At 46.0% G+C, this 15,507-nt stretch overlaps 1 protein-coding gene across 4 annotated transcripts in view; it reads left to right on the forward strand.

Moving 5' to 3' along the window:
• SYT16 (synaptotagmin 16) overlaps nucleotides 1-13,409 on the forward strand; it is a 124,411-nt gene extending 111,002 nt beyond the window's left edge. For all 4 annotated transcript variants that reach the window (XM_053403766.1, XM_053403942.1, XM_053403677.1 and 1 more), the window contains 3 exons: nucleotides 5,143-5,586; nucleotides 7,562-7,751; nucleotides 12,926-13,409. In XM_053403766.1, the coding sequence (XP_053259741.1) occupies nucleotides 5,143-5,586; nucleotides 7,562-7,751; nucleotides 12,926-13,239 (948 nt within the window). In that variant the 3' untranslated portion in view covers nucleotides 13,240-13,409. The remainder of the gene's footprint in view (nucleotides 1-5,142; nucleotides 5,587-7,561; nucleotides 7,752-12,925) is intronic.
• Nucleotides 13,410-15,507: the final 2,098 nt, after the last annotated feature.

A 15,507-nucleotide genomic window follows, 5' to 3' on the forward strand; every position in this document is an offset into this window, starting at 1 on the left:
TGGCCTCTGGTCCCATCACCTCATGGCAAATAGAAGGGGAAGAAATGGAGGCAGTGATAGATTTTACTTTCTTGGGCTCCATGATCACTGCAGATGGTGACAGCAGTCACAAAATTAAAAGATGCCTGCTTCTTGGGAGAAAAGCAATGACAAACCTAGATAGCATCTTAAAAAGCAGAGACATCACCTTGCCAACAAAGGTCCATATAGTTAAAGCTATGGTTTTCCCAGGGGTGATGTATGGAAGTGAGAACTGGACCATAAAGAAGGCTGAACGCCAAAGAATTGATGCTTTTGAATTATGGTGCTGGAGGAGACTCTTGAGGGTCCCATGGACTGCAAGAAGATCAAACCTATCCATTCTGAAGGAAATCAGCCCTGAGTGCTCACTGGAAGGACAGATCCTGAAGCTGAGGCTCCAAGACTTTGGCCACCTCATGAGAAGAGAAGACTCCCTGGAAAAGACCCTGGTGTTGGGAAAGACTGAGGGCACAAAGAGAAGGGACAACAGAGGATGAGATGGTTGGGCAGTGTTCTCGAAGCTACCAGCATGAGTTTGACCAAACTGTGGGAGGCAGTGGAAGACAGGAGTGCCTGGCGTGCTCTGGTCCATGGGGTCACGAAGCGTCGGACACGAATAAACGACAAATCAGTAATTGGAAATCACACAGGAAGAGAGCACTGTTGCAGTCATCCAGTTGGACTACAATCCTATGACGCATAAAGCCTTCAATGGCTCAGGACTGCAATATCTCAAGGACCAACTCTCCATGACACCAGCCCTTCTCTGCGTGCCTCATATATGAGAGGTCCGAAAAGTGGCAACATGATAATGGGTCTTTTGTGGAATGCTCTCCCCAGGGTGGCTCACTGGTCACCTTCATTATAATAATAATAATAATAATTTATTATTTATACCCCGCCCATCTGGCTGAGTTTCCCCAGCCACTCTGGGCGGCTCCCAATCAGTGCTAAAAACAGTACAGCGTTACATATTAAAAACTTCCCTGAACAGGGCTGCCTTAAGATGTCTTCTGAATGACAGGTAATTATTTATCTCTTTGACATCTGATGGGAGGGCGTTCCACCGGGCGGGTGCCACTACCGAGAAGGCCCTCTGTCTGGTTCCCTGTAGCCTCACTTCTCGCAATGAGGGAACCGCCAGAAGGCCCTTGGCGCTGGATCTCAGTGTCTGGGCAGAACGATGGGGTTGGAGATGCTCCTTCAGGTATACAGGACCGAGGCCGTTTAGGGCTTTAAAGGTCAGCACCAACACTTTGAATCGTGCTCGGAAACGTACTGGGAGCCAATGCAGATCTCTCAGAACCGGTGTTATGTGGTCCCGGCGGCCACTCCCAGTCACCAGTCTAGCTGCCGCATTCTGGATTAATTGCAGTTTCCGGGTCACCTTCAAAGGTAGCCCCACGTAGAGCCCCACGTATACACTTTTAGGTGCCAGGTGAAAACGTTCCTCTTCAACCAGCCCTTTGGCTGATGGACATCTAATGCCCCTTTGAATGTGTTGTGGGAGGGGTATTATTGGTTGTTGTTGTTTTGTTCTTATTTTTATTATGCGTTGTGTTTTTTATATTATAATTTTATGTTGTGAACCACCCTAATATCTATCCATGAAGGGCAGTCTACACCAGGGGTAGTCAACCTAAGGCCTGTGGGCCTTCTAAATCCAGCCCGGGGTGGTCCGGGAATCAGCGTGTTTTTACATGAGTAGAATGTGTCCTTTTATTTAAAATGCATCTCTATGTTATTTGTGGGATATAGGAATTCATTCATTATTATTTTTTTCCAAAATATAGTCCGGCCCACCACATGGTCTGAGGGACGGTGAACTGGCCCACGGCTGAAAAAGGTTGCTGACCTCTGGTCTACACATTTTAATAATAATAATAATGGTTATTTTCAGCCAGAAATCACCGGAGCTCAGTTCTGCCACCTCTCTGGTGGGTGCCATTACCATTATAAGACAACAAGGGAGACATTCTTTGAGTGTTCCAGCACCTCTTTTTTTAGAATAATAGCACTGATAATAGTAATAATTTGGCTCCTTTGCGTTTCCCTGACCTCCCACTGGCTTCTGTCCCAACACCAAGAGAATAGACTAGATCCCTGGTTTAAGATCATGCTTTCTCTTGGCTTCTTGGCCTGCAGTATGACAAAATTCCAGAATCATGGAGCTACAGCAATTCCTATTGCCATACAGCTTGCCTCCGAATATTCGTTCACAACAAAGCAAGGCAAAGTGTTGTTGCAATTGCAAAGCGTAAATTGCAGCGAGGCTTACAGAGAACCACAGAGCACAAAAATAACTGTTATTATATTGAAGAACACTCTAAGCAGCTGACAGCAGGCGGGCTTAAAGTCCTGTATCAAAGATCTGCCTCGGCTGATAGTAGCTTGAAAATGCAGTAAGGCCCTGGTTGCAGTTTTTGCAGCTGGGAGGACTTCGGAGCTGTTTATCCCTCCAAAGAAATGACTTGATCCCAGAATTTTAATACCATCGCAAGGGTCCAGACTTCCAGGCCGGAATCCCAAGAGGGGAAAGTATTGTTGTTGCCCTTAAGTCCTGTTTGCAAGCTTTCCGTGGATGTCTAGTTACAGACCCTCCAAGTGTCCCTATTTTCCAGGGACAGTCCCGGATTTACAGAAGCCGTCCCGGTTTCTGATCTGATCCTGGAATGTCCTGCTTTACCTTAGAATGTCCCAGAGTGGCTGGGGCAACCCAGTCAGATGGGTGGGGTACAAACAAACAAACAAACATTGAAATTGTCACTTTGCATTTCTTAGTGCAGAAAGTATTGATCTGATGTGTAGAGATCTTTCTTATACTACTTAATTCAAGAGGGTTCTGGAAGCCTCTGTGTGTGAAAGAAACAAGCAGAAGGTTCATGATGTTTGGGTTATTCCTTCCGAGAAGCTGGTTTAAACTAGTTCTCTTATCTCTTCTGTCAAGGTCATGCTGACTATAAAAGTAGGGCCAGAAGGAGCCTGGGTTTCATTTTCTCTTTCTATCTCTTTTCCTTCTGGTATGGTATTCTGTTCATGGTATGCTTAGTGTTAAAATTTAGTTAAGTTATGGTAAGGTAAGGTAAAGTTATTGTAAGTTTAAGTTAAGTCTTCTGCAACTAGATTTCTTATGGGCAGTGCCAATCCTGATTGTATTGGATTTGTGACCATTATGCTCATTTGCCTTCAGTAGCAATAAAGCTCTGCTGGATGAAATATTAATTGCCTCTGGTCTATTTTTTGGGAATCCTGCAACATGTTTAAGTTTTTACTCTGCTGACTATCCATTGGAATCTACTCTGGATCAATGCTGAGTAGAATTCCATGGCAGAAATGTTTGACAGTATGTTAGGATGTTCCTATTTTCATCAGAGAAATGTTGGAGGGTATGGAGTTATGAGACCCCTGAGCCAAGGAGATAAGTAGAATCATAGAATCATAGAATCATAGAGTTGGAAGAGACCACAAGGGCCATCGAGTCCAACCCCCTGCCAAGCAGGAAACACCATCAGAGCACTCCTGACATATGGCTGTCAAGCCTCTGCTTAAAGACCTCCAAAGAAGGAGACTCCACCACACTCCTTGGCAGCAAATTCCACTGTTGAACAGCTCTTACTGTCAGGAAGTTCTTCCTAATGTTTAGGTGGAATCTTCTTTCTTGTAGTTTGGATCCATTGCTCCGTGTCCGCTTCTCTGGAGCAGCAGAAAACAACCTTTCTCCCTCCTCTATGTGACATCCTTTTATATATTTGAACATGGCTATCATATCACCCCTTAACCTCCTCTTCTCCAGGCTAAACATGCCCAGCTCCCTTAGCCGTTCCTCATAAGGCATCGTTTCCAGGCCTTTGACCATTTTGGTTGCCCTCCTCTGGACACGTTCCAGTTTGTCAGTGTCCTTCTTGAACTGTGGTGCCCAGAACTGGACACAGTACTCCAGGTGAGGTCTGACCAGAGCAGAATACAGTGGTACTATTACTTCCCTTGCTCTAGATGCTATACTCCTATTGATGCAGCCCAGAATTGCATTGGCTTTTTTAGCTGCCGCGTCACACTGTTGGCTCATGTCAAGTTTGTGGTCACCAAGACTCCTAGATCTTCAACTATACAACCTTTAGGAGACATCTGAAGGCAGCTCTGTATAGGGAAGTTTATTAATGTTCAATATTTTATTACGTTTTTATATATATGTTGGAAGCCCCTGAGTGGCTGGGGCAACCCAGACAGATGGGTAGGAGGTTGTTGTTGTTGTTATTGCAACAGGACATCCCTATTTTCATTGGAGAAATGATGGATGGTGCAGTCATACCTCGGGATGAATACGCTTCAGCTTAAATATTTTCGGGTTGTGCTCTGCGGCGACCCGGAAGTAACGGAACACGTTACTTCCAGGTTTTGCCGCTCGCGCAGATGCTCAAAATGATGTCACGCGCATGCGCGGAAGAGGCAAAACGCGACCCATGCAGGCGCAGATGCAGGTTGCGTTTGCTTCAGGATGCGAACGGGGCTCTGGAACAGATCCCATTCACATCCAGAGGTACCACTGTATATAGCTGGCCACAGTGAGAACTGCAGAACTTTTCTTTTTAACCCAAATTTCCAGCTTGATGTTTTTATTCTGTTTAATATTCCGTTGGGAGCGTCCAGAGCAGCTGGGGAAACCCCAGCCAGATGGGTGGGGTATAAATAATAAATTATTATAATATTAAGCTAAAGGTAAAGGGACCCCTGACCATTAGGTCCAGTCGTGACCGACTCTGGGGTTGCGGTGCTCATCTCGCTTTATTGGCCGAGGGAGCCGGCGTACAGCTTCCGGGTCATGTGGCCAGCATGACTAAGCCACTTCTGGTGAAACTAGAGCAGTGCACAGAAACGCCATCTACCTTCCCGCCGGAGCGGTACCTATTTATCTACTTGCACTTTGACGTGCTTTCGAACTGCTAGGTTGGCAGGAGCAGGGATCGAGCAACGGGAGCTCACCCCGTCACGGGGATTCGAACCACCGACCTTCTGATCAGCAAGTCCTAGGCTCTGTGGTTTAACCCACAGCGCCACCCGCATCCCTATTATAATATTAATATTACTTTTTTTTTTTACCCACATTATATATATCCTCCGCAGGATCACGAAGGAGCGAGTGCCCTTCCGGCTCCGCCAAGCAGCCGCGTGCCAATTTCCAAGTGCGGCGACCTGGACGTCCTCTTTGAGTACAAGTCCTCGAGCCAAAAGCTGCTGGTGACGGTTCTGCAGGCGAAGGAGATTCCTGACAAGGACCGCAGCGGAGCCAGCTCCTGGCAGGTGCACGTGGTCCTGATGCCCAGCAAGAAGCAGAGAGGGAAGACCAGCATCCAGCGAGGCCCCAGCCCCGGGTTCAAGGACAAGGTGACCTTCAGCAAGTTGGCGCCGGAGGAGCTGAGCAGCTATGCCCTCCGGTTCCGCCTCTACTCCGTGCGCAAAATGATCAAAGAGAGGATGATGGGGGAGCACCTGTTTTACCTCAGCCACCTGAACCAGGAAGGGGAAATGAAGGTCACACTAGTCTTGGAGCCAAGGAGCAACTTGTGTGTAAGTTTTTAGGCTGGAAGAAGCCACCTAACGCTGTCCCCTCCCCCATAAATTTTATTGAGACTTTTCATACACACACACACACACACACACATTTTAATTAATTTTTTAACATATCTTTTCCAATAGTCATTTAACATAGGTAAAGGTAAAGGTAAAGGTACCCCTGCCCGTACGGGCCAGTCATGTCTGACTCTAGGGTTGCGCGCTCATCTCACTTAAGAGGCCGGGAGCCAGCGCTGTCCGAAGACACTTCCAGGTCACGTGGCCAGCGTGACGAAGCTGCTCTGGCGAGCCAGCACCAGCGCAGCGCACGGAAACGCCGTTTACCTTCCCGCTATAAAGTGGTACCTATTTATCTACTTGCACTTAGGGGTGCTTTCGAACTGCTAGGTTGGCAGGCGCTGGGACCGAACGACGGGAGCGCACCCCGCCACGGGGATTCGAACTGCCAACCATACGATCGGCAAGTCCTAGGCACTGAGGTTTTACCGACAGCGCCACCCGCGTCCCTTCATTTAACATAACTTCTTATCTTATACAATATATTAGACTTCCGTCCACAACCTCTGAAGATTTTCCGTTCTTTATCACTTATTCTGCATTTCTTAATTTCTGTGTTACTTTTAATTGTCATTAACTAATAATTCTCTTCATAGTCTTTCTTGCGATGTTTCATATCATCCTCCTTACAGAACTTCTTGCAGTCCTACTAGCGTAATCTGCTTATTACAATTGCTTTCCATATAGTTAAAATGTTTACTCCAGTCTTCTAAGAATCTCTGGTCCCGCAGGTTTCAAATCCTTCCTGTTAATTTATCTAATTCTGCATAGTCCATTAATTTCAAATTTTATTGAGACTTTTCATAATGGAATACAATAAATAACAAACTAATCTTTTTTTAAATAATAATTTTTATTAAGTTTTTCATTTAACAATCCAATCATATCACATTAATCATTCCAAATTATACCAATACATATCATAAAGTCCAAATATTTTGCCAAATTATAAATTTTTTTGGGGGGGGGTGGAGGGTTTCCCGTGCTTCGAGTTCAGTAGGGTCCAATCATCTCATATTTCTGCTGCTTTTCGTGTTCATCAATCCCATCTTTCAATCTTCTTGTTGTTTTCCTTTTTCTTTTTAATAGCCTCTGAGTTGTTTCCACAGGCGAGTTACAGTAAGCAATATTATGCTTTTGTAAGGCTCTCCCTTTTTTTAAAGCTGGTAAGTCTTTTGTTTGCCATAAATCGTCACACGCTGATCCAAAAGTCCTCCTTGGGTGGCAGACGCCATATTTCTCAGTTCCCATGAAATAAAATCTAAGCGTTTGCTCATTAATTTTTCCAGACAAGTTGCACCATAAATGAGTCTTTCCAGAGAAGAATTGCCAAGTCGAACTTAGAATACAAACATGATAACAGAGTAATAGCTCACCTCCCCCATGACTGTTAATCTCGCAACATAGTCTGTCTCATAATGGTGGATCCCGATTTAACAAAACACGGTCCACAGTAGTGGCATACATAAATAACCTTTTCTGACACTTGGGAATTCTGGGTTTTTTGGGAAAGTACTTTTAAACATTTTTTGCAATTCATTATGGATCATTTCCCAATACAGTCATACCTCGGGTTACAGACGCTTCAGGTTGTGTTTTTTTGGGTTATGGATGCGCCGAAACCTGGAAGTACCGAAATGGGTTACTTCCGGGTTTTGGTGGTCGCGCATGCGCAGAAGTGCTAAATCGTGCTTTGCGCAGAAGCGCCGAATCACAACCCGTGCATGCGTACACACACGGGGCGCTATGGGTTGCAAATGCTGCGGGTTGCAAATGTGCTTCCCACACAGATCACCTTCACAGCCCGAGTGTCCACTGTACTCTTTTACCCTTTTACAAGTCCACCACATATGAAAGAACGTTCCCTCCACCTCCTGGTTAACGCTTACTCTCTGCTCTCCATCCCCAACAGAGCGGAGGCTCCCAGATGAGTCTCTCGGCCATCTCTCACAGCGACAGTGCTTCTTCGACTCAGTCCCTGTCACACGGAGGGGTTCCAGAACTGCTGGTGGGCCTATCCTACAATGCCACGACGGGGCGGCTGTCTGTCGAAATGATCAAAGGCAGCCACTTCCGGAACCTGGCTATTAACAGGCCGCCTGGTATGTAAAAGCATTTTGTTTTGTTTTTGTAACCAGCATGCAAAATCTCCTAGCTTAGCAGATGTGGCTGGGCTTGAATTCAGAAGCTTGCAGTCAGAGGCAGAGGGGCTGCGATCTAGTTGCCTGTTATGTACTGAGTTGAATAGGATTCAGAATGCAGCAGTCTGATTGGTCCTAGAACAATAGGATCCAGAATGCAGCAGTCTGATTGGTCCGCAGGAGCCACCCAATCCAGCTCCAGGTGGAAGTGAATCCCCAACATGATTGGCCTATAGGTAAAGGTAAAGGTACCCCTGCCCGTACGGGCCAGTCGTGTCCAACTCTAGGGTTGTGCACCCATCTCACTTAAGAGGCCGGGGGCCAGCGCTATCCGAATACACTTCCAGGTCACGTGGCCAGCGTGACGAAGCTGCTCTGGCGAGCCAGCACCAGCGCAGCACACGGAAACGCCGTTTACCTTCCCGCTATAAAGCGGTACCTATTTATCTACTTGCACTTAGGGGTGCTTTCGAACTGCTAGGTGGGCAGGAGCTGGGACCGAACGACGGGAGCTCACCCCGCCGCGGGGATTCGAACCGCCGACCATGCGATCGGCAAGCCCTAGGCGCTGAGGTTTTATCCACAGCGCCACCCGCGGCCTATAGGAGAATCCTGGAATTAGCCAATCACATGGGGCCCATTGTGTAAATAATGTATATAAAGCAGACATTTTGGGGTAACTTCCATTCCTCGCTATGAGCTGAATAAAGAGCATGAAATCCACGCTTGACTCTGAGTATATTTCATTGCCCATGGCATTTTATATAGAAAGGAGGGGTATAAATGAAGCTGGAGATATTTCTCCAGACAGTGGAAGGCAATTTCAAAGAGAGATTGGTGCTTGAGGGCGTGTTCACACATCCCCGCTCGCACCTAGAAATGTCTAAGGATTCCGATTTAATCCTTAGATTACGTGTTTTTTTCCATGTCTGGGACAGAAATCAATCTAGCAAATACAACCGGCATTCCGCGGCGGCCTTCAGTCTGCAAACAATACGTAATTAATTACGCCACTCCCCCTCAATTTGAATTGCATTTCCATTGCGTTGAAATGAACGGGATGGAATAATGTTTTGAGGACGTGACTTTGCTAATTGTGAAAGTCACAAAGTTTTGCCACAAAGGACAGCGAGGCAAATAACAGAGTTTGGGGCGGAAGACAAATTGCCGCAGAATGGAAGCAGCGGGACAGAAAACGATGACTTCTTGTGCAGGTTTATTTTGTTGCCTGAAAAAAACAAACTTGTTTTATTGGAGGCAGTGAAACCTGTTTGATTGGAGGCAGCAACAGGGCAAAATAAATAGGTGTCACTCATGGGAAACGATGGTTCCTAGAGCATCAGAAATGTATTGGGTAAGACGCTGCTTTTCAGAGAAGGTTTCCTGGTGACATAGGAGGAGCGTAGCAAACAAGGGCGGGTTGTCCTGCCGCAACGCTGATAGTGAAATGATTTAACAACTCTCGTCAGCTGAGCTTTGGCCTCCGCCCTGCAAAGCAAATTCCATTTCCTCCATTTATTTTATGGTTTGTTTGGTTTTTTGCTTGGGCCGATCACATCCTGTAGGAGTCGACAGCATCAGTAGCACTTGGAGATGTCTTTTTGTGTCTCATTAACAAGCCGTGGGCTTAGCACTGAGCCCCAGTCAGTGGTTCCTGCTGGTGAGAATTGAGCTGCGTCATGCTGACTTGCTGAACTTCTGACTGCAGCTTTCAAGGCCCCTTATTCCTTGAGAAGCACCATTGTGTTCATTATCCATATGACTGAATCATAGAATCGTGGAACTATAGAGTTGGAAGGGAACCTGAGGGTCATCTAGTTCACCCCCTGCAATGCAGGAATCTCAACTGAAGCATCCATGGCAGATGGCCGTCCAACCTCTGCTTAAAAAGTCTTTAAGGACCAGTGTTATATGGTCTTGGCGGCCACTAAGTGGGGATTTGAACCCTGATCTCCCAGGTCCGTGTTTGACACTAGAGGACTGAACAGCCAGATAACTAGCAAGGACTGGTGTGTGATAGTGTGTGCAGTGATGGCGTCCAACCCTCGTATCTTAAAGGGGGCACACTGAGCGCATCTTTCCTGGGAAGAGTTAACCTGATAACTCTTCTGCCAGGAAAAAAGCTACAATAAATAAAATACAGTGGTACCTCGGGTTACATACGCTTCAGGTTACATACGCTTCAGATTACAGACTCCGCTAACCCAGAAATAGTGCTTCAGGTTAAGAACTTTGCTTCAGCCTGGGGATCTGTTACTTGGCATTAAGGAACATGAAGAAAACCTGCAGAAGGGGCCTGGAGGGGACTTAAGAGCCTCGGACATTAGATTTCCAGATTGAAGGACTATAGGGAATTGACGGATAGGACTGGCAGTTTTCCGAAACCAGGGGGGGAGCTGAGGGAAGAAGATTGGAAATTTAAAGTTCTTACTAAAGTATATATTAAGTTTAAGGTTTATATGAAACTAACAAAAAAATTTTTTTGAGGGATAGAAAAACGGAGGATTGACACTTCATGGATTTAGCAGAAATGTTATCAGAAGTTAAGTACTTATAAGTTTTAGCTTTAAGGTTAAAATAAGGTTAAGAAAATTATGTTATGTATAATTGAGATTTAAGAGAAAGATGGAAAGGATTTGTTGAAATTATCTAATAGAAGTGGAATACAAGGAGGGAGGTGTGAGGAAGTCGAGGAAACAAGTGAAAGAAAGAAAGGTTGTGTTTTGAAATGTCTTTTCTTTTTTATTCTTTTTGTATTCTGTTTTTGGTTTGTCTTATTTTTGTTGTGTTTTTCTTTTTTTGTTGTTGTTAAAAGCAATAAAGATCATTTTTTTTAAAAAAAGAACTTTGCCTCAGGATGAGAACAGAAATCGTGCTCCGGCGGAGCGGCAGCAGCAGGAGGCCCCATTAGCTAAAGTGGTGCTTCAGGTTAAGAACAGTTTCAGGTTAAGAACGGACCTCTGGAACGAATTAAGTACTTAACCTGAGGTACCACTGTACTAAAAGAGAACTGTAAAAGAGATTGCTCCCTCATTTCCCAAATCGCTTTGTGCCTTGTCTATTTAGATTTTTACATCACTGAAAGAAACACACCCCACCGCTTAGGTTTACATAAAATAGTATAAGATATTCATTTTAACAGCAATAAAAGCAGACTTTTTAAAAGCATCTGAATAAAAAATATAACAATATTCAAACAAACATACGTCATAGAATTACATGTCTGTATGTTTTCCAAATGCACACTCAGGTACGCTGATGTGTTCATCCTAGAACTTGCAGCAAAATGTCTGAAGGCTGTTCATTCAAAACATGCACAGAAAAACAGACACACAAACACTGATGACAGCAGCAGTGACAGAAGAGGAAGCTGCCTAGAGAGGAACTCCTTGCTTCTGAACCGTATACAAGTGTTTTCGCGCCAGAAGCGAGACATTGCACCTTGTTTCTCAGGCGCAGAGGTGTGGAAAAGAGCGCGTCACAAAGAGAAAGGAGCGGGATGCTCTCAGGGGAAGATTGAGGGTTGCCATTCCAGTTGTACTCAGCTAAATTGCACGCAGAGCAGACCTAACGAAAGCTAGGTTCGTTAATTTCAACACATTCGCACTGGGCTGTTGATGTTTGTCCATGATATTCAGGTTAGGGCTTAGGGCCCTCGTATCTACAGGACCGCCTCTCCTGGTCTGCCCCGCAGAGGACCTTAAGGTCCATGAAGAACCATAGTTTAGAAGTCCCGGGCCCTAAGGAAGTCAGACTATTCTCCACCAGGGCCAGGGCCTTTTCAGTGATGGCTCCGACCTGGTGGAATGCTCTGTCCCCTGAGACCAGGGCCCTGCAGGATTTAACCTCCTTCCGCCAGGCCTGTAAGACAGAGCTATTCCGCCTGGCCTTTAATTTGAATTCAGCCTGATCTTTTATTTCCCTTCCTTCCCTCCCCCTCCCCTTTTATGAAGATTACCCGCTCTGAGACCCCACAGCAAATTCTCCCCTGGCCTCCTCGCTGGCCCAAATAGGACCTATTCAGCCAGCTAGCCCTGGGGATTATCTAATGCTTATTAGATGGATTTCCCCTAAATTGATTTCTGAACTTTGAATTTTATTGTTATTCATGTTTTTATACTGTATTTTATACTGCTTTTACAATTAAGTGTTTTAAATTTGTTGTTAGCTGCTCTGAGCCCGGTTTTTGAACTGGGAAGGGAATGGCAACTGGGAAGTATAAATAAAAAGTTATTTTTTATTATTATTAGTAGTAGTATTGTGGCAATTCTTGCTGGTTAAAAAGTGGCTGTTCATCTCCAAAACAGCCCTCAGGGGTGGCTTCAAAACAGAGATAAGCCACTGACGTAGTGCTTACATTTTTTTTCTCATTAGAATAGAATAGAATAGAGGGTCCCGAGGGTCATCTAGCCCAACTCCCTTCAATTCTGGAATCTCAGCTAAAGCATCCATGACAGATGGCCATCTAACCTCTGCTTAAAAACCTCCAAGTCCACCATCATATCATATATTATCATATCATACCTGCATTGTGGGGGGTTGGAATAGATGACCCTCGCGTCCCTTCCAGCTCTTAAGATTCTATAAATTAAATATTTAGAAACAATAACCCAGGGATAGGCAATTTAAGGGCCGGGGGCCAGATTGCCTTCAAAATCCGGCCCGCGGACGGTCCGGGAATCAGCATGTTTTTACATGAGTACAATGCGTGCTTTTATTTAAAACGTATCTCAGGGTTATTTTTGGGGCATAGGAATTTGTTCATTTCCCCCAAAAAATATAGTCCGCCCCCCCACAAGGTTTGAGGGACGGTGGACCGGCCCTCTGCTGAAAAAGGTAAATTGAAGGAGCTGATTTTACTAGAAACATGATTTTGGAGAGCTGTTCCAAGGTGATACATTGAAATTCAGATTTGAGGAAGTCAGTTAACAATGAAAGATAAATTGGGTTTAACAAGTAATATGCATTTATATTTTTGTTTCTTTTGAGTACTGTAATATGTTTTCTTTTGTGTGTGTTTTATGTTATATTTGTTATAAATGTGGAAAATCAAATATTTTTTTTGGAAAAGGTTGCTGACCCCTGCAGTAACCTGTCCTTCCCCCTTTCTTTGCATGTCCATTTTTGTCCCTCAGACACTTACGGAAAGCTCTGCCTCCTCAACTCCGTTGGCCAGGAGATGTCCCGCTGCAAGACGTCCCTCCGCCGGGGGCAGCCGAATCCCGTCTACAAAGAGACTTTCGTCTTCCAGGTTGCCTTGTTCCAGCTGTCGGACGTCACGCTGATGATCTCCGTCTACAACCGCCGCAGCATCAAGCGCAAGGAGATGATTGGCTGGCTCTCCATGGGGCAGAACAGTAGCGGGGAGGAAGAGCTGAGCCACTGGCAGGAGATGAAGGAATGCAAGGCTCAGCAGGTGTGCCGGTGGCATACTCTCCTGGAATCCTAAGGGGAACAGCCTCCGAAGTCCCGGCGTGGCGGTTGTCTCCTCCCGAGGCCCAGAGGGTTAGGCCAACCCTCCCCGGCGTCCGAAACACGAAGGACAGCCAAGTTCCTGTTATGAACTGGACTTCTGACGATTTTTACTAGTCACAGTTGTACTTGCACTCTTCCCCTCCCCAAAAACGACAGCCACGCCATTGGCAAAGGCAGAGCAGGATTCGCACTCGGATCCGGCCCCTCAGAGAAGTAGGCCAGGGCTGATGAACCTTTTCTGCTCCCGGGGCCTCATTCTGCTCTCGACAACCTCCCGAGGGCCGCATGCGACTGTTGAGCAGGGCCAGAGGCAAAATTGGAGGGTGGGGGCAATGGGAGGCGAACGTTACATTTGTCCAGTAGGCTGAGTTTCTAGACACCCACAGCACACAGTCCTTGTCCACACCAGCAAGAGACGTTTTTAGGGTTGAAAGGATGCATTAGCCAGGGCATTGAGTTTTGAGGACCAGATTTCAAGGCCTGGGGGGGCTGCCTTCGGTCCCTGAGATTCCCCGCTTCCAAACGAGGCTTTCTTTGTCTTTGGCGATGCCATCATGTAGCCAAATCTGATTGGTTGGCCAATGGAAGAAAATCTGTAAACAGCAGCAAGTTGTCATGCAAGAAGTATGCTTTGAGGGTACAGTTTTTCTCTTCAAAACCCTCCCATCCCTTTTTTCAACGCCAAAAATAATGCTTGCTGGGGAACATTTGGCTCAGCTCCAATTTGCTTATACGATGGCAGGCGCTGAGACGACGTTTTGAAGAGGCTGCTTGGCAAAGAATGGAAAGAATGACTGGTTCCGACGGGAATGTTTGGTAGAAGCCATGGAAGGGAGAAAACAGTATCTAGAAGGCTGGCCGTCAGCACTATAGTGTAGGATAGTCGGAGATACTGGGCGTAAAAGTTGGTCTGACCATGATAGACCCTGCTCAAGTCTTCCTTTTTAATTTCTCTGCCTCCTCCAAGTGTGGTCCTTCCGTTTTCTAAACTAAGCATGGCCTATGTGTTTCTGCTGAGCCACACCTCTGCTCAGCCCAAGCAGCCACAGTCAATGATCAGAGATGATGGGATGGCAATCCAACGAGACTTGGAGGGCCACAAATGCAGAATTCCCAGTATGAGCCCATGAGGGCTAGAAACTTTGTTTTAACAAGTTGAGGTACAAAGCTGCACACAGAAAAACTTCTGGCAAAGCTTGGCTTGTGCACTCAGAACATGGAGGGTGTGTGGATGGTGCCGTTTGTATGGTTTAGCTAATAGATGGTTTCGTTCCTGGAGTTCGTTAAATCTGAGTAGAGAGTCAGGAGTTCCCTCTCTGGGAGCAGAGACTGCAAAGATTTTGTCTAGCTTCTAGACTGGTGCGTCCTCTACACCTCCCATGAGGAAAGGAGAATCATCTGAAAGAAGCGGGACCTGAATGTGCAGTACATCGGGTCAGGACTCAATGGAACACCAATTAAGCCCCCCCCCCAAAAAAATGCTGAAATCAATCCCAACCTTGGGAACCAGGGCCCAGGAAAAACAGCACAGACAAAAATGACCTCCTTTAAGCATCAGGGACCAGTAAGCGAAGCAAGCTCCTTCAGTGCATGGCCATCTTTTGGGGATGCTTTAGCTAGGATTCCTGCATTGTTGGGGTTGGACTAGATGACCCCTGGGTTCCCTTCCAACCCTTACAATTCTATGATTCTGTGACACAGCCAGTGGAGGGTCCCAAGAGCCAGATACACTGTTGTCATAAAGTAAGCATTCATCTTACTTCGGAACGTAGGAGCCAACTCCTAGGGGCCGAGGGGGCTTTGGCCCCCCCAATAAAATATTTGAGGGGCCCCCTGAAATTTGGTGTGCATTGCCATTCAAATGCTTTGTTTGCACCATGTCATGTGATCGGTTATGCAGGGCAGAGATTACCCCCCCCCCCATTCGGCATTTTATTCAAGTTGGCTGCCTTGCTTAGGCAGGTTTTAGGGACTGATCAACCAAAACTCATGTTTTTGTTTTCCTTGCCACCTTCTTATTTCAAAGAACTACGGGGCGGGGGGGATTGCAAGATTTGTCTGAAATTATGCAGATGATGTCATTGGTCTAGCACTGCATATTACTCATCTATTCTTTTTTTTAAAAAAACCCCACAAACCTGGGGTTTTATTTTCTATTCCCGAGACAAAACATTGTTTGCTGCAACTGCAGGCTTGGAAAGGGGTTGAGGGACGACAATGATTTGAAGCAGGTGGACCAACA

This window comes from Podarcis raffonei, chromosome 1, assembly GCF_027172205.1.
Source record: "Podarcis raffonei isolate rPodRaf1 chromosome 1, rPodRaf1.pri, whole genome shotgun sequence".
NCBI classification, from domain to species: domain Eukaryota; kingdom Metazoa; phylum Chordata; class Lepidosauria; order Squamata; family Lacertidae; genus Podarcis; species Podarcis raffonei.